This window comes from Leptinotarsa decemlineata, unplaced genomic scaffold, assembly GCF_025532065.1.
Source record: "Leptinotarsa decemlineata unplaced genomic scaffold, Ldec_3_MD MMD2_P_RNA_scaffold_2, whole genome shotgun sequence".
NCBI lineage: Eukaryota > Metazoa > Arthropoda > Insecta > Coleoptera > Chrysomelidae > Leptinotarsa > Leptinotarsa decemlineata.
Genome location: NW_027412529.1, coordinates 16,355,639 through 16,374,683, shown reverse-complemented (window position 1 = coordinate 16,374,683; position 19,045 = coordinate 16,355,639). Strand labels below are relative to the sequence as shown.

Sequence of the window (19,045 nt, the reverse complement as noted above, 5' to 3'; positions counted from 1 at the left end):
GTCGGAGAGACGCTCAACCAGATCAATTGTTTCATTTGGGGAATACCGGGAAATAAGTATTGGACGTCAAACGATATAAATTTAGCGATATCAGGAAGAGTTATGTTTTCAATGCTATTCATTAATTGATATGTATTATATATGTATTATAAATACTAAATTGCGGTTTGAAATTAGTGTGAATTTCAATTAATTGTATGAGAAATTTTTACGGACAGAGCCGTTACAAACGACACCATAGGTATTATTGGGAAATTGGTTTCATGTAGTTTGATGAGAGAATGGAGTTCAGGTGGTTGTGGGTTCAAGTTATTTATTACTTCAATTCATAACTAGCTCTTTTTACTGTAGGTTTTTCTTCACCTATTTTTGATACAGCTTTGTAGTATCATTTCTGAGAATATCGTTGGTTCGTGAATTAAGGAAATCCAAAGTTTTGATAAAGTATTTTTTTCTATCTGTAGCAATTACAGGTTGACCTTCGTCTGCTCTCGTAAATGTAACAACATTATCATCAGCTCCTTGGATTATTGATTGGTTATTCAAATGGATTTGATCAATAGGATCAGAATTTGCAGCCCCATGTTTATTTGAATTTGAAGTATTCATGCAGAATTAATATTTGGTTTGATATTTTTGAATCATCTTTCCCTCCAACCGATTTCCTGGAGTCTGTGAAGTCCACTAGATACTCGTTAGGACAACAAGACGATTGTTCCGAATTCTTGGGGTTCTTGTTGAATACTCTTCGTGTGCAAATCAATAGCAGAATCAATACTTCTGACCGCTCTGGATTGAATGATTCCGTCTTGTGTTTGTAAATCTTTTGCTTCCCCTCACTTGTTTACTTTGTGTAAATATTCAAGAGGTAGCGAAAACTATGTGAATTTCTGGAACTACATCTAGCGTTTCCTAATATGACTAATAACCAGTCCGTGTAAAGGTTATTGTTAAATCATCTGAAAATGGAATTCTTAACAGGTGATGATCGACTGTATTGCAAAACATGCGTCAAACTAACTGACTGTTATAAAGAAACAAGTATAGCTGAGGCACCAGTCAATAATAACACTGATGATCTTCAAACAAGACTCCACCTCTGACGGAAGCAAGAAACTCTTTCGAAAGTTCGAAATAGAGGAACATTTCAATCTAGCAGACCACTATTATAATATTCATGTAGTCACTGTGGTTCTGGCGTTGAATTTGGTCATTATTACGCCTTGGTCAAAGACGAAACGGACTGGTTTAAGTTTGATGACAGTCGTGTCACGAAGTGTTTTTGGGATGTATCAAATATGTTGGAGCCTCTGGAGACTTCCCACATTTTGTTTCATGAGAGAAAACATATTGGCATATCAAGATCTTCAGATGATGTGGTGCTGCAGGTTTTTCCGGGTTTTCCTGCAGCTGAAAAAGCAAATGCGCCACTGAAATCAAAGAAGTCGCCCCGGAGCGCCAATTAATCCTCATTGTTGTTTTTATTTTTATCGTTGTTTTGTTATATTGTTCTTCTTTCATTGTGGAATTTAAAATAATAATATACAATTTTTAGTCTTTTTTTAGGATTTTGAGGCTTTGTCATTTCTTTTGATAATTCAGAAGTTTTCCATACATCGAGTTTCATCTTGTGTGAATTCATTATCGGTTAGATTCACAAACTTATCAAAATACTTATAGTCAGAATAGGTTTTCAAACTTTGGAACTGTTTTCGTATATTGGGAAGTCTGAAGTGAAATAATCGTTCATTATTCTGCATCAGAATTGTTTTATGAAAAACGCCACTAAAATTTTCACGAACGCCTGAGTCCAGAATTTTGGAATTCTGTTGAATTGAATTTAAATAATAATTCAGTGTGTATCACCCTGAGAAATAGGTGGAAGTCATCTTGAATTTAGACAGGTTGGAGCCTGGCTCCCTTACCCATTGGACTGATGTTTGTCAGAAGGACACCTTGAGAAATACATTTACAATGCTCCTTTTATATTGACAGAGAAACATTATAATGACATCTGTCATGAAATTCAGTTCAGATTTTGTATGTCCATGTTCAAACCATGAAACAATAACATGGACATACAAAATTCAAACAGAATTCAATTACAGATATCAGTGTCACGTTTCTTGTCTCATGGTCTTGTGGTCTCTTGACCACATGGTCTTAAACCGGTTTTTTTATAATTTCGATATTTTTAAATGTTTATTGTCGAAAAATCATTGTGACTTAGTGAGAAACCAAGCTATATTAACTTTGTGAATTTTCTAATTCTACTGACATGCTTCATTTTTACAAAGTTCACAACATTTTTGACACGACCAACCTCAAAAACAGTAAGTCTTAACTTCATTTTGTAAATTCGAATTTTAATGTTATTATAACCTTTGTGTAGCTTTTTCCCGAAAATGATAACATTTATCGAAATATATACCAATTGTATGGTATAGATATTTATAAATAATTATTTATAATTTTTTATATATTTTGCACAACTGAAATTGGTACTATTATTTCAAAATTCTCTGAATCATACGGCCGTTACTTGATGAAGATCCATATTAATTTCATAAACTACACCTCACAATTTGATCTCCACAAACTTTATTTAAAATATTTTATTTTTTTTTAAAATATGATTTGAATATGTTGACTTGATTTCTTATTTACATAGCTCATATGATGTTCCTGGATTCAATTCCTAAATGTTCAGCCAGTCTGACCAATATATACCTCAGGACACGTTCTACACTTTAATTTATATACCCCTCATTTTTCGAATTTGGATGTTTTATCTTTATTATTTTTAACTAACTTTCCAAATGTATTACTTGTTCTATATGCAATTTTATAATCTCGTTTCCTCAAAAATGAAACCTCTTTTTCCGTTGTTTGTCCAAAATACGTTAAAGCTCTATAATTTTGATTATCTAACTCATCAATAGGATAAACGTCTTGAATCGCTTTTGCGTAGACTTTTTTTGGATGTATTTTGTTCATTAACTCGGCTTCAAACCCATTTTTTACTGCAATTTGTTTGAAATTATCTATTGAAAGAGGAACATTGACTCTCTGAATCATGCTATGATTCACAGAATATTAAAATTGCATGTAGAACTATTAAACATTGGGAAAGTTAGTTGGGAAAATCATATATTTATCGAAGGGTTCGAAATTTTGCACATAAAAAATAAAGGTTTGAAACTGAATCATTTGGAAGCAATGGAAATAATTAACCTTGAAAACATTCTAATGAATAACCAACTGGATTTGAATAGATCACCATTATTGAACTTGTTTTCTTAAAAAACCGAGAAAGAATTATAATTGATGTAGTAGAAGTGAGTTAATATGCTTCAGGTTGATCATAATTGAAGAATTACTTCAGGTAAAGGTTCAGGTAATTTGTTGGAGGTAGTCTCAATTATGGTTAACTGGAGTATATAAATATTAGCGTAAGAAGCGAATTGTAGTATTCAAATCAATGTTGACAAAGCTACTGTTTTAGCGAAACATGTCGTGATATATTTTTTAAATGAACTTTGTGGAGATCAAATGGTGAGGTATAGTTTATGAAATTATTTCAAAATGCTGAATGAAATTTATTATTGAGTTCATTCATAAAATATTATAGAGGCAGAATGAAATAAAATATTATATGGTACCTGTTCGTTAGATGTCATTAGGCTATTCGTTTATATTCCGCTAAATCAACTCGTACTGTAATAGGTCACTTACCCAACTTATAACATAAAAAACCATTTCCTCAGTAGTGTAAAACATAGTATTCGTGTTATTGTAGTTGTTCAAAACCGTAATAAAGTCACTCGTGAACAACGCCTAAATTGGAAACAGCAAAAACAGCTCTACTTCATATTTCAAAAGAAAGCTAAATCCTCGAAGGTGAAACACCAAAAAATTGTAAAAAAGTCTTTCAAAAAATGTTATTTTCAAACATTTAAAATTTGTTTTCAAAATTAGAACTCATTTTCGTAGAGACGAAATGCAGAATTTACCGATATATAATGTACTTAATGAATAGAATGTTAAATAACAGCAATATAAACAGGCAATTATCTATTTTAACGATGTGCATTCTTTGATTAAATAATTCCCCGAATGCAAGATAATTCACTCAATATTTATAGTAAAAGATGGTGTTTATAAATATAATCGAATTTATGCTCTAAAGTCATTTAATGTGAATACAGATTTTTCCTATCGACTTTATGAATCGATTGATTACTTGAAATTATGGTTGTAAATTATTTGGAGCATTCAAAATAATAATCATCGAATAATATTTGAACATATGTATTTACTTTACTTCCCACCTCATTAAGATTAATATAAAAAAATATCTTGTTAGACTTCAGAAAATGAAAACTTGAGTTTGTGAATTGACTCTTATTTGAGGTGTTCAAACATGTGAGTTTGTAAATTATCTTATGATAATTTTGAAATTAACCTAGTTCAGTCCCCGACTTTTCTATCACAAACAAATTAGTGAGACACTAAAGTAATAGTAAGTGACCTACGTAATTATCCCCAATTATTGTTGAATCTTCGTTTTCCTTTTTCGCAATTCCCTGAGATTCGCTAGGATTTACGTCATGACAGTTCTCTAAATGATTTAACATGTAATTGGCGTTTTTCTCGTGAACCGCTTCTATTTATCTGTTACGAGGAACAGGAGATAAATGAAGTTTTCCGTATTTTTGTGGAAAGTTCGTATTTGTTACTTTGATCAATGGTTTGAGAGTGGAATATTTACAGTTTGAATAAAATAACCACATGAAAATATATCACTGTTTTTGAACTTGAAGAAATGGTAGAAAGGAAAAACAACCAAAATGAGTTACTTTTATTGATCCGAAGTACGATACTTATTCCGAAAACTGAAATAAATAAACACAATCGAGACAACTATCACTGAAATCGTGAAAATAAATATGTGATAAAAGAACAGAGAAACTCACGGAATAGCAATAGAAAATTAGTTTGAAGGACAATAAAAACACAATTTGGATTTATGACAGAAAGTCTGGATGGGGAGAAAATTTGTATGAGATAGAAAAACATTATACTGATGAACAATAATCGAAAAAAAAAAAAACTAAAAAAGCATTGCGCCATACAAGGTCCGGCTATTAAATAACTAGACTGCGCACCTAGAGGGCGCTCTAGAAGGATGGGGAAAAAAACGAGTAGTATGTTGGTTATCTAGATATCTTCTCTATTCACATACCAAAACACGTTTTCGTCACTATTATAATATTTGTGCAGTAGTGGCTTGAAACGAACGTGTTTTTTTCTCTTGCCGAAAACCATGTGACGAAAAACAGGAGCAACGTATCACTCTCAAATTTCTCGTTAAATTGAAACAAACTCCGACTGAGAACTATAATTTGTTGCAAGAGGCCTATGGGGACAATTCTCTATCAAGTGCGCGGTTTTTGAGTAGTGTAAGCGCTTTAGTGAGGGTAGAGACAGCACTGAAGATGACCAGTGCCCAGGTTGCCCTGTCACTGTTTCAACTCCTGGAACAGTGACCAAAATCAACCAAAGTGTGCGTGCAGATCGTCGAATGAGCATTAGGATGATTGCCGAGGCTATAAACGCCGATGAAGAAACGGTTAGAAAAAGTTTACACATGACAAAAGTCTGTGCGAAATTGGTGCCAAAAAACCTGACTCCAGACCAAAAGCTCTTGCGTCAACAGGTCTGCTCAGATTTCTTTGAAAGGTTAAAAGAAGATCCCGGACTGATGAAAGACATTATTACTTGTGATGAAACGTGGATTTTTCAATACAATGTTGAAACAAAGCGGCAATCGATGCATTGAAAGACGCTTGAATCGCCCAGAATCAAAAAAGCAAGGATGCCCAAATCAAATGTAAAGAAAATGCTGATCGTTTTTTTTCGTCAGACTGTCAACCAGACTTACTATTTGTTAGAGAACGAGAACGAGTTCGTAAGAAACGGCCCGAGTTGTGGAAAAACAACTCGTGGATTTTGCACTAGGACAACGGACCTGCCCATAACGCGCTATCTGTGAGGCGGTATTTTGCCGATAAACGCACTCCAGTGCTCGAACACGCGCCTTACTCGCCAGATTTTGCACCGTGCGAAAATTAGATTCATTTTAAAACGTATGCACTAGCCTCTAGTATGTAGGTGTTGGTAACTGTATTAACAGAAGCACTCATACTTCAGTTGATAATGCCATTTCGAAGGTGTGAATGGAAGTTAGCATGGTACAATGATAAGAGTATACTAGAGCTGCAATGATTTGACATGAATCTAATAGAATAGCAGCTTTTCTTCAGTTTATTACATAAGGTATCAATATGTTGATCCCATATTAATTTTTCATCTAGAACAATTCCTAGCATATTTACAGTTTCTACAGGACTAATTGATTTTTCACTATTTTCATATAGTATCACATTCTAATCCCTTTGACTACGTCTGCTGAACAATATGGTGTTAGTTCAAGATTTGTTGAGTTTTAAATTGTTCTTTTCAGCCCACAATATGATTTTATCATATTGATGAATGTAATTAGATCATTAGCAAATAACAAGAAAAAAAGGGGCCTAAATTCGAACCCTGGGGAACTCCCTGCTTTATATCACAATCATCGCCTGTACATTGACCAATTCTCACTTTTTGCCTCCTACCTATAAGATAAGATCCCACCAAATCATGTGGTACCCCTCTTACACCTGATCTATAAAGCTTGGATAGTAACAGTTCATGGTCCACACAATCAAAAGCACGTGAGAAATCTATAAAAAGGCTCATGACACATTTTTTTCTGTCGAGATCATTAACAATTCTCTCGACTGAAATTCACATAGGGCTGACTCTGTACTCTTGGATTTAGTGAAACCGTGCTGTGAGGATGACAAGAGTTTGTTTTGTTCGTAAAACATAGTCAACTGTTGTTTTAGATTCAAAACGAATGGCTTGGAGATACTTGACAGTAGGCTTATTGCTCTATAATTGTCTAGGTCATTCACATCACCTTTTTCAAATAATGGGCATACTGGTGCAAGCTTCAAATTTGCTGGAAAAATTCCATTTACAGAAGACAGATTTATTAAATATGCCAGGTGACGACATAGTTCAAAACGGCAACTTTTCAGCAAGTTATTAGAGATAAAATCAGAAGCATTGGAATTTTTCAGTTGAGAAATGAGCTTTAAGACATCACTCTCACAAACTAAAGATAGAAAAAAACTATTCAAGTTATTTGACATATTTTTTGCAAGGAAATTTAGATCACAGCACCTGTTTTCAATCAACCGTTTAGTAAAATTCTCATTGAACATATTAGCTAGTTCTTTTTCTCCAATATCATCATCCTTAAGTTTAACAGTTATTGCACTATTTTGTTTAGGTCTGTAAAGTTTACTGTAATATTTACTTATTTCTTTGTAGTTGTCATCCTGCTTAGCAATTGAGGAATACAAAGTTACATTATTTTTCAATTCTTGCAATTCAGGTGTCATAATATAATCATTGCCCTTTTTTCTTTCTGTAGTGGATCTCCTTAATGGAAAGGAAATTTCAAAATAATACAATAGCATCTCTGAGAAAACATTGTAGGCCAAGTTTGGACAGTCTAGTGCATACATTTCCGACCAATTTTCATTTTTCAAGTAGTCCTGAAATCTGGAGATGTTTTCTTTAGAGATATCCCTGCGGAAGTAGTAATTTTTTGTTTAATTACCACTTTCTTTTATGATGTGATCTTCCATAAGAATGTTAAGACTGTTACTTTCCATAAAAGTTATTGGATAATTCAAATAGTTATTCCAAGTTACTCCAATAGCGAACTACAAAAAGATATACTTCAAGAATATAGAGAAAAATAGTAATTCGTAAATAGAAAACGAAATTAATAATAATAACTATTGAACAAATCAAATGAAGAGGGACAAATATTATTCATTAGACAAAACTATATTACTTACCGAATAGGATAAGAAGCGTATTACCCACGAGCGAAAAATTGTAAGCACGTGGCGTTAGCCGAGTGCGATAATTCGCGAGTGTACGTATTTGGCCTAATCCTCGAGGTGCGTTCTATACTTTTTCTACGACTGATCGTAAAAAGGAATGTACAATATATTTGTGTGAGATCATGGCTTTGGATAATAAACTCATTTACTCAAGTACGAAAGAAATGGTACAATATATTGGTTTGAGATTAAGGTTTTGGATAATAAACTCATTCAGTCAGTCAATCAGAACACAATTAAGTGATGTACATTTATAGTTACATTATTACAATTATTTAATGATATTCCGCCGTCGATGTGGAAGGAAGACGGTCTTATTCCGTTTTGTTGAGAGTTTGAAACAGTGGGAATATAAATGTTTGCAATACTATTTATGAGTACATTTGATGTGTTTCTCATGAATGCCATAGAATTATCTACATAACTTTCGGCCACGGTTTGACTTTTCCCGCCACCATGGGCGCTTTAATGCCATGAGGTCACATCCTCCATCAACTAGAATGGTTTCAGATGATCTTCTGAAGCAGTGTCCAGTATACGTTTCTGGATTTTCCAAATGTAAAAATTTGGCAATAATTTTTGATTGGTCACCCAACTTATTAAGTCTAACAACCCGACGAGTGCATTTCCATTTTGAAAATAGTTGTAGTTTGTAGTTGTCAACATGTTTTGGTCTCCGGTTCATGTACTTTTTACAAGGGCCCATATCGTTAATATGATCTATTTGCTTATTTTTCAGTTTTTTTTCGGCATGCTCCAGAAATAGCAATAATCATTGCAACCTAGAAATTCATTTGAAGAGTTTTAAGTAATACAGCAATATCAAATACAAATGCGAACAGGTATTTTTTGGTCTGTAAAATATTTTCAAATCCTTTTGCTTGGTTGTTATAGTTCATAGAATAATCGGTTGATTGGCTGTTGGCTGGTGAGGTTGAATAATTCAGTTTTAACCTTTATGTCGTGTCTTAGTGTTTCAGAAATTGTTGCAAAAAATTCATAAAAAATTAATAGAAGGAAAAAGCGGAGTTGTGTTACCTTCGAAAACAAATATTTGCCATCTGAAGCTTCTTTAATGAAATGATTTATTTGTTCATATATTCATCGCAATATTTGCTTGCTCGGTAATATCTGGTAGGGTAGCACAACTTTGTTGATCGTTATCACTCATTTTGAATTTTCACAAGATACCTACTGAATGACATGTCATGATTAAAACAAATGGTTGTTGATACATGGATATAACTAGATTCATTACCAACTCACAAACCGTTGAACAATAAATTCACTGAAAATATGATTGAAGTGCCGGTCATTAATTTAGAATACACCTGTATTCTAAATGAGCCATTACGTAACTGCTGTCGAACGAGTAATGATTAGTTTAAAATGGAGGGAGTTGAAAAATATATTTTTATATTGATACAAAATTCAGTAACTTCTCTGTACTTCTCATCAAGTGCGCCTTGCAGTTGAAATCATTAATCATTTTTCAAGCAGCATACTTCTCAAAATGATACCAATGAAAATATATTCACATCACATTGTAAAGACGGTTGGTTAGCGTGACTGTTTCTTTCTATCCATTGAATCGACAGCTATATGAACGTTGGTTTGATCCCAACTGTGGACGAATGGTGTTCACTTTGTATTATCCGCCTCGTGCTGAGAATCGCTTGTTAGTCTCGTTAATCTTTGGCTAACACAAGTTTCGACATTCGAAATTGAATTTGAATACCACAAGAATTTAAGACTTGTTCGAAAACCGTATTACAAGCACTTTAGAATGGCTCGAAATATCAGAAAAGGCAGTTGAATAGGTAGCAAAATGAGTTGAAAATAAAAATGAAAATTAAAAAATGTTAATTAAAAAAAAGCTTTTCAGTAATGTAAGTTATACTCAGTTACCAATATATGACGTCTCAATCAGATTTTTAATATATTTTGGTAAATTTTGATTTACTCTCATATGAAATATGTTTCAATATTCAAATTAGCATTTTCGAAAACTTTTTTCCTGTCAAAATTTCTTGTTTCTATGAAAACTTTTCCCAATCACTTTTTTACGTAGAATCCAATGGTGTAAATACTCATTTTTTCAAATGATATATCAATAGTTATTGATGGAAAACAATTTTTTTAATGAGGCACCCTGTATATTCCTGCATATTTCAGTAGAGTTCAAAATTACCTTTTAGGTTTTTTATGTAGACTTTGAAACGCACACTTTGATCAAATATGCCTTGGGCGATGCGGCGATAAAACAGAATGCAACTATTTACTGGTGGCTGTCAAATTTTGATTTAAGCAGTGAAGACGTTCTTAAATTCGTGGTTTTTGTTCAATTTTCAAACGTATTCACAATGAAGTATAATAATTATGGAAAATGGGATATGATAGTCTGTTTTATAGAAACCGGGAAAATGCAGAAACAGCAAGAAATTTTTATCACGAGAGGTATCCAAAGAGAAAACGACATTTTACAGACATTTTCGCAAGATTGCGACAGAACCTAATTGATGGTGGTCATTTTGAAAAGGAATGGCCAAAATCATATGAATCAAATAGGGATAGGGAGTTGATAGAAATAGTAGTTAGTTGAAAATAATCGCAAAATTTGAAAATATCAACAGGCTTACCAAGAAGTAATATTAGGAGGATTTTAAAAAAACACAAATTTAAGCCACACAGGGTCGGAAGAGTTCATCAATTCATACCATAATTGGACAGCCAATCAAGGACTCAACCGTTGACCTGACAGGTCACCGGATCTAACGACTATGGACTTTAACCTCTGTGGAAGATTGATTTTTTTTTAAATCACCGACTAATTCCAGACACGAATTGGAAGAGACAGTAATACAAAGTTTTGCTTCTGTCACTCCTATTTCACTAATTCATTCGCCAAAAAACGTTCAGAAAAGGGGAGAAGCTGGGAGAAGCTGGTTGACATTTCGAACACCTTCTCTGAAGAAATAATAATAATAATAAATGGCCTTTATTTTACTTGGCGGAGTTTAGCATGCATCGCTAATCTTCCACTCAACCAAGCATACATAGGTAAATACATACAAATAAAATTAATTCTAACATGTTGAAAATAAACTGTTGAAAAATGAACTAAAACGTAAAATATTCTCAAGATTTTTTTTTGGTTACTTGATTTCATGGTCTTTGTTTATTCAAGCAAATTTTTTGAATATATATTTGATAGATGATGAAGAAACTTTTTTCATACTTTCTTCATACAGCCTGATGAGAGAAGGATCGCTCGAACTATTTGGATTTATGCCGTGGGATAGAATATTCACTCCGATTTCTGAGACTTGTATCATGTGTATCGCGACTGTATATCAACTTCTTCAGAAGTTATTGGGGTTGCTGTTTTATTCTGAGGTTATGAACGAAGTTAGCCAGATGCAGTTCTCTTCTGTCAATCATTTTCAGCCACCCGATCTGATTTATGAAAGAAGATACGTGATCTCTGAATTTCCAACCAAAAATCAATATAGTACATGCCTTATGAACTCTCTCTATTCTTGATGATGTGATTTGATCGAGACAAGGGCCATAGACGATATCGCAGTAGTTGAATATGGATAAAATTAAACTATCGCATAAAATGATTTTCATGTTTCGACTGAGAAACTATCTCATTGTTTGTTCTTTATCATTTTTGTTGAAGGTTCATTTATCAGCAGTAAATATAGTATAAAATGTTATCAGTTTTATTGAAACTGTGCGTTTTAATTACTGTTGTGCAAAGCTTTCTCAATATTTGATAGCAACTACTGAACAATTTCTTTGTGTTCTATCGCCGTGCCGTCCAAAGCTTACTTGATCAAAATGAGCGTTTCAAAGTCTACATGAAAAAATCTTAAAGCTCTGTATTTCAAAGATGACTCCAGCAAAACATCGAGTGTGCTACATTTTTGGGAAGGTAATTTTAAGCTTTTTTGAAATATACAGGAATATACAGAGTTATCCATCAATAACTATTGATATCGTTTTTATACCAGTTTTTATACCATTGAATTCTACGTAAAAAAGTGCTTTCAAAGAAACAACAAATTTTTGACAGGAAAAAAAAATTCAGATAGATATCGATGATAGATGACAGATGATAGATATCGATATGCGTTTTTCACCATTGAGTGAGAGTGAGTGAGAGAATTTGACCCTCAGACACAACCATCAGTTTTGATCTATCTAGTTTTAAAACAGGAATTTCCCTTCAAAAGTGTCTAATTTGGCCTACTCTGTACACCTAGAATGGCACTTCACCATCCGTGAAGGACTAGGCACTTGGCTGCACCATACACATGATGGGTTAAAATCCCATCCAAATATGTGCAGTTAGCGACTCCGTGCATATGTGAAGTTTTCGGCAAACAAGTGCCGCCCATTTTCACACCGCGCTGATGAGGGGCCAATAGTCACAAACACGTGTCCGCGGTTTTCCTCCATTTTTTGAGTGCTAAGTCCGTTAATTTAACCCTTTTTGATTCATATCAGATACATTCATTAACATCTTCCTCAGCACTTGAGACAAATTGGAAATTATTGAAACTTTCAATGAGAGGCCGTGCCTTGACCATAATTTTAATTTTTTTTTCCTAAGTAACAAATAGTTTTTTTTCCTGATAAAGATTCTTAAATTTTCAATGTTTCGTCTTGCGTTACCTGCTGTTTTGAGTATGACTATTGAACATGTCGACACTAACTTTTGGTGGTATTCAAATTGCGATTGACGACATTTATGACGAACTTGATGTCACGCACTGTATAAATTTGCACAATGCAGTGTCGTGGTGGGGTTATTTAACAATGTTCAAACGAAATATTTGTGAGGTTTGTCTGGAGAGTGTTTGTGCATTGCGGTTAGTACTTGCCCTCTGTCAGTGGCAATTATTCTAAGCAAAAGGTCCCACTGGGGGTGTACCGTTACAGTTTGCATCCATTACGTTAATTAAGGTATCTCGGAGAAGGATCGAAATTACTCTTTCGAGGTGTAGCGAAATTGGAGTAGATTAGCGAAATTATAGGAGAAGTGATATTTATTGCATATTGCCAGATGACGAGAAAAGGGTTCCCTCATATTCCTTTCGTTAATAGCTATTTGGCCGAATAACTGCAATTTTATTTCGGATTAACTTCTGCCCGCGACTTGTTCGACGAAGACAAGGCAAAAAAAAGAATCATAATTTACCAGCAACAAATTTCAAACTGGTCATTAAAACTTTGTGAACAATAGAGACGAAATAATAAACTATGCAGTGTTGTAAAAAACAATATATACAGGATGTATCAACGATAAGTGGGTGGACGATAGCTGTTTCCCTGTCAGAAATAATAATATATTAATAATAATAAAAAATAAAAGTACTATTAAAACAAACAAAAAGAGGAAAAGATAACAACTTATAGTACAAAGGTGAATATGCGGAGTATCACCCAGGGCCGTATATGATCCAAACTCACGGGATAGTTGATTGTAATCAAGGAACATTATACGAGAAGCAGCGGGTGAAGATGAAAGATTTGTGTTTGGGGATGACTGAAACTGAACTGTTACTTGTGGTAGAACTATTTATTGTTGAGAATGTTCTAAGCCTCTTCAGTAAGTAATCAGGTTGACGAGATATCAAAACTTTATGTGTGTTGATGAGTAAATGCATACTGATTCTTGCTTGGCTGAAGCATATATGGTCATATTTACGAGTACCAAACGAAAAACGTATTTCGAGAAGGAGTTGTGAATATTAATGAAAGCTATGTTCACATAATTATTAATAATATACAGGGTGTCCAAAAATGTATGACAGCCCAAACTTATTTTTTTAAAGAATACTTCAGATAGTTTCACTCGATTGAATTTTTTGGGCAGAGTGCTCCTCAAAAATACAGGGTTGTTTCCGTTTATACCGGGTGGTTTAGAAGATACAGTGAAATTTTTTTCAAAAAATTCAACAGCAAATATCTCCAACTTCATCGAATAGAATGAGGAAATTTTTCAACTAAATCTCATTGAGGATAATGCATTTTCATTTCATTTTCATAAGTTCACCGAACGATGCTTTTTCTATACAGACGTAAGTAAAACTCAGGATCACATTCTTCTCAGTTTTTCTCACCCTGTACATCCCAGAATCGTCCACACTGAGCTTTCAGAAATTGTAGGGATTGACTACTCATTTTTGGGGAAGGTATCAAAAGGTCATTGAATAGGGAAAATAAGGTTTATTTTATTCAGTGCTGGACAAAACAAGTAACAAATAGAAAACCAACAATTTCAAAACGCATGTTCAAACAATCTTCGAACAATTTTGTGATAGACCGAAAAACTTTTTTAATCCTATTCTTTATATCTTCTGATGTTGGTTTCTCTCGATATCCCTCTCTTCAACCTATCCCCTATAGATAACAACCTAGGAGCGTGAGGTCCAAGGATCGTGTTGGCCAGTGAATGAGTCCATTTCTTCCAATATATTTATTTCTGCTTGACCTGTTCAAAAACTTCTCTACCAGATTTTGGTTGTGGGTAGATACGCCAACATGTTGATAATATCACTTGTGCCTTATGTCAATCGGTATATCCTCCAACAAATTTGTTGAGTAATTTCGGAAGAAATATCTATAAATTTCTGCATTCAGAGCCCCATCAAAGAAATATGCTCTCATGATCTGATCCCCAATTATGCCCCAAACATTTATCGAGCATCTGTTTTGGTTATCGACTTCTCTCATCCAATAGGGGTCTCTATTGTGTTATGTTTGATCAACATTCTGTACCAACTCTCTTGCAATTTTCCTTGTAATTACATGAGGATTTGCAACTGTTGAAAGCATCACCGCTAATTATTTTCTCGATGTGTTGTAATTTTATTTACTACTTGCCTTTTCTCACACTCGACACAGTCTGTTTCCACAAATCTTTCTTTAACCTTAGAAAAACTCTCTGGTCGTATAGACCTTGAGTTAGGATATCGAACAGAATACATTCTACTGGCTGATAAACAATTTTAGCATTCACCCAAAATGATTATCATATTTATCATTTCTTCTGTAGACAATTTCATTGCGAGGAAAAAAAAAGAATGTCAAGTTTGTTGACAATTCCAATATTCAAATGTTTCAAGGGTGATTTGATATAACTGACATGATTAACATTCGTAGTAAATGCAGTACGATACAATGAATATACGATTCCAGATTTTTCGAAAGAGATGATTCAGGAACCAGAGAAAGTGTAAAGCTCAAGGAGTAAATACAACGTGGAAAAATACCATACTGAATAATTTTACTAAAAAAGAAAAGAACACGCGACGTACAGTTGATGTATCTATCCGCGTTCAGTAAGTCGGGTGCCAACTCTACGGTGTCATGTCAAGGCACACTAGATTTTAAGAATTAAATTCTATGTTTAAAAATACGTATTTAGTCATTTACGAAGTCTGTTAATATATTCGAATATTACCTTTTTAATAATATTCAGGTAATAAGATTGATTTAATTTGAGAATTAGTATTCTATATTGTTGCATTCAGTTCAGAATATTTTGGAAAACAATCTTCACCAATACCACTCGATTTTTCAGATAAATGTCCATTTTTTAAAATTCACTTAGTCATTTTTGAGCAAACAATCTTTTTTCCTATGGACTCAGGGTTTTATCATGGTGGTTGCTCTTACGGTATTGCTAAATAACAGAAGTTTCGTGAAAAAATGAAAAAATATCGATAACATTTTGAGAATTGTGGTATTTTTGTTCGATAATATGAGCTCCTTGCTGGAAGTTTTCAGTCATAACAAATGTTGGTCAACATAACAGATATTTTTTTCATTATTTCATATAATTGATGTGGTCCTGAAATATCTCAATTCTAGAAATATTCAAATTTGGAAAAAGCTTAAAATTTGAACTCTATATGACCTTGAAACACCCACCTAAACGAAAGCGCCACTCGTGGTTATCTCACCAACTCTTGAAACGCAATTATGAGTATAATTTATTATAATTAACAAAACAATCGACTCCAGTAATGATGAATTATCAATAATAGTAGAAAAAGTACTTTGAACTTCTACATTGTAATGCACAATAATGATAAAAGCAATCGTTAGAAACCATCAAGTACTTGAAATTTGACCACTGAAAAGCCTGTGAAAAATTGGAACTGAGGAACGTAACGAACCATTTATTCACTTGATACCGCCAGGGGTATGTTTCTGGTGGGTTTATTACGGCATTTTCAATTTCGTATCACAAACAAACTAAAGTTTCATTCGTGATACTAAACAGTTTACACAACTTCATTGCGGTTAATGTACTTGTTGAAATGAAAATACTTCAATACTGAGACATATGAGCGTTTCCTATTCTAACGCCTCAAAACTTTCCACTTATGACTGGTATTTGAATCCACCTTTAGCTCCAAAGTTTAGGTTAATGCGTTTGTTCTACGTTTGACAAAAATGTCAGGCAATCGTTCAACCCAACTTTTTGAACAAAAATGAAAGAGTGTACCTGAAAATTGATGTACTGTGGAAACCCTTGGTGAATACTCGTAGAACCTTTTAGCATATGGATAAAGTATACGCCACATCAATGATATGCCTCGAAAGCGTAACAACTGTTGTTGTTGGCGAATATCGAAGCAACAGTTCGAAGAAGGGCAAACTGATGATGAAGACTATTACGTTCCTACTAAAGATGAACCTACTGTTAAAGCTGGCGCTAAACAAGACGATTCAGCAGGTGAGTTCATTCGATGTTATTAATAAACTGTATGGTCTACTTTGAAAAAGTGAAAATTTTATTGCATTATACGATTTCGTTAAAATTTCCAAGAAATTTTCAAAATACCGTGAAATTTTGGATTGGCTGCACCCTGCGGGAAAGAAATTGGGTGTACTTACGTATTTTGACGTGTCGATTACGAATCCGAAATAAAACATTGGTGCTCGTCCTTATTTCCAGAGTTACAGTCATCCAAAGTTCCGAAACTTCTCAGACTTCTTTTTGAACAATACAAACTAAAGATAAACAAAAGTATCTATTCACATCACTTTCACATTTCAAGAGTATTTCACCTTCTTTGACACTTATCAGTTCAAAAATCTACATTTTTTCCTATATAATACTTCATTGATTTAAAGAGCTGATTTTCGGTTACCAACCGCTTTTTCCGAAATGTCACAATATAACCTTAAAATGGAGGAATGCCACCAAAAAAATAATCCACTATTATCTCAAGTTTTTCATAGGAAAAATTTTGACTATAGAACTGAACAGTGTCAGAGGTGTGAAGGTGACGTGGTGGATAAATCCTTATGTTTTTATACAGTGCATTTCTTCAATGTCCCCCTTTTTATTTTTTGAACGGGTCAACTGAAAAAATTGAAATTTGGGATAACGAAATGATTGCATGAATACTTCATTTTGAAGTGAAATAGAAAGGAGGGTCTTGTGACACATCATTTTGAAGCGCCTCACGAATACTCCACAACACTAAAATATGAAGTCAATATCTTCACCTACTACAAAATGGCGGAATATTTAATAATTTTCTGAAAACAAACACATTAATATCGATATTTCTAGAAATAATCCTTTTGATCTGCCATATGGCAATTTCAACAACCCTATAATGTTTGGTAAGTTATTTTTTGTTTATAAAAACGACAAAAAATGTCAGTACGACAATGAACATCATTATTCAGTTAGAATATTCTCATTTAGTTTTCGGTGGTTTTACTAGTAGAAAAGTACCACGTCACCAATCTCTAAAATGGTCAATTCTCGTCTATTGGAAGAATAAATTGAAGCGATTTTAATTCACATTGCGACGCGTAACTTTCACGAGACCGAAAGGATTTTTAATGAACGTTTTCCCAATCGTCCTATCTGTAGAAAATATTTGAGGGAACTTGTATCCAAATTCACAACTACCGGTAGTGTACATAATAAAAAGACCCCAGGTCATCTGTCCATTCCGAAAGAACAGCAAGTGCAAATAATTGGTGAGATGGTAGTAAATTCGGAACAGTCATTCCGTCGCGAATGTTTGTGAGGTGTCTCCTTCTACTGTATGGAGACTTTTGAAGAGGAATATGTATCATCCATAAAAAATTAAAATGGTACACCAATTAACTGAAGATGACCCTGATCGAAGAACAGAATTTTGCAAAATCATGATGGAAACCATTGCAAGGCATCCTAACTACCTCCACAATATTTGTTTTAGTGACGAATGTACATTTTTTTTGTTCACAGACAAAATTGACGTTATTGGAGTGATACCAACCCTCACTTTTTCCGGGAAACACATACCCAATATCCAGGAAAAATTAACGTTTGGACAGGAATATTGTGAAACCATATTGTAGGACCTCTATTTATTGATCAAAATTCAGCAGGGGAATTGTATTTGAATATGCTGTTTAAAAAATCTGTTTAAAATCTGTATTTCTGTTAATCAGCTGTCGCTCCCATACGAACAACTCCCGGTCGTTGGATTGGCCGTCGAAGTTCTACAGAATGGCCAGCCCGCTCACCAGATTAGACACTTTTGGACTTTTTTTATGGGGTTATCTGAAGCAAAATGTGTACTAAACTAAACCTGCTTCCATATTGGATATACGGCAGATAATAATAAATATTTGTAGAGATAATGACGTTACTGTGTTCGAAAATGTTCGGCGTGAAATATCGGATAGGCTGTTCATATGTCAAGAAGTTCAAGGCAAGGCAACCATTTCGAGCATCTTCTGAACTGACCTCAAGCTTATTACCTCATATTATGTAGTCAAATGTCAATGTAGTCAGGCAGTTATTAAAATTTCCGCCATTTTGTAGTAGTTGAAGATATTGACATTATATTCTTGGGTTGTGAATCATTTGTCAGGAGTTTCAAAAAGATGTGTCACAAGACCTCACTTTCAATTTATTTTTTTTTCCAGATGGCGCCCAGTCGCCATCTTGAAAGTTTCATCTGTTAAGTTCACTTCAAAATGAA

General features: G+C 33.8%; 1 protein-coding gene across 1 annotated transcript in view; it reads right to left on the bottom strand.

Moving 5' to 3' along the window:
* Positions 1 to 17,231, bottom strand: part of LOC111511719 (fatty-acid amide hydrolase 2) — a 159,060-nt gene extending 141,829 nt beyond the window's left edge. Inside the window, exon 1 of the mRNA XM_074184268.1 lies at positions 16,947 to 17,231. Coding sequence (XP_074040369.1) covers positions 16,947 to 16,985 — 39 coding nt within the window. The 5' untranslated portion in view covers positions 16,986 to 17,231. The remainder of the gene's footprint in view (positions 1 to 16,946) is intronic.
* Positions 17,232 to 19,045: the final 1,814 nt, after the last annotated feature.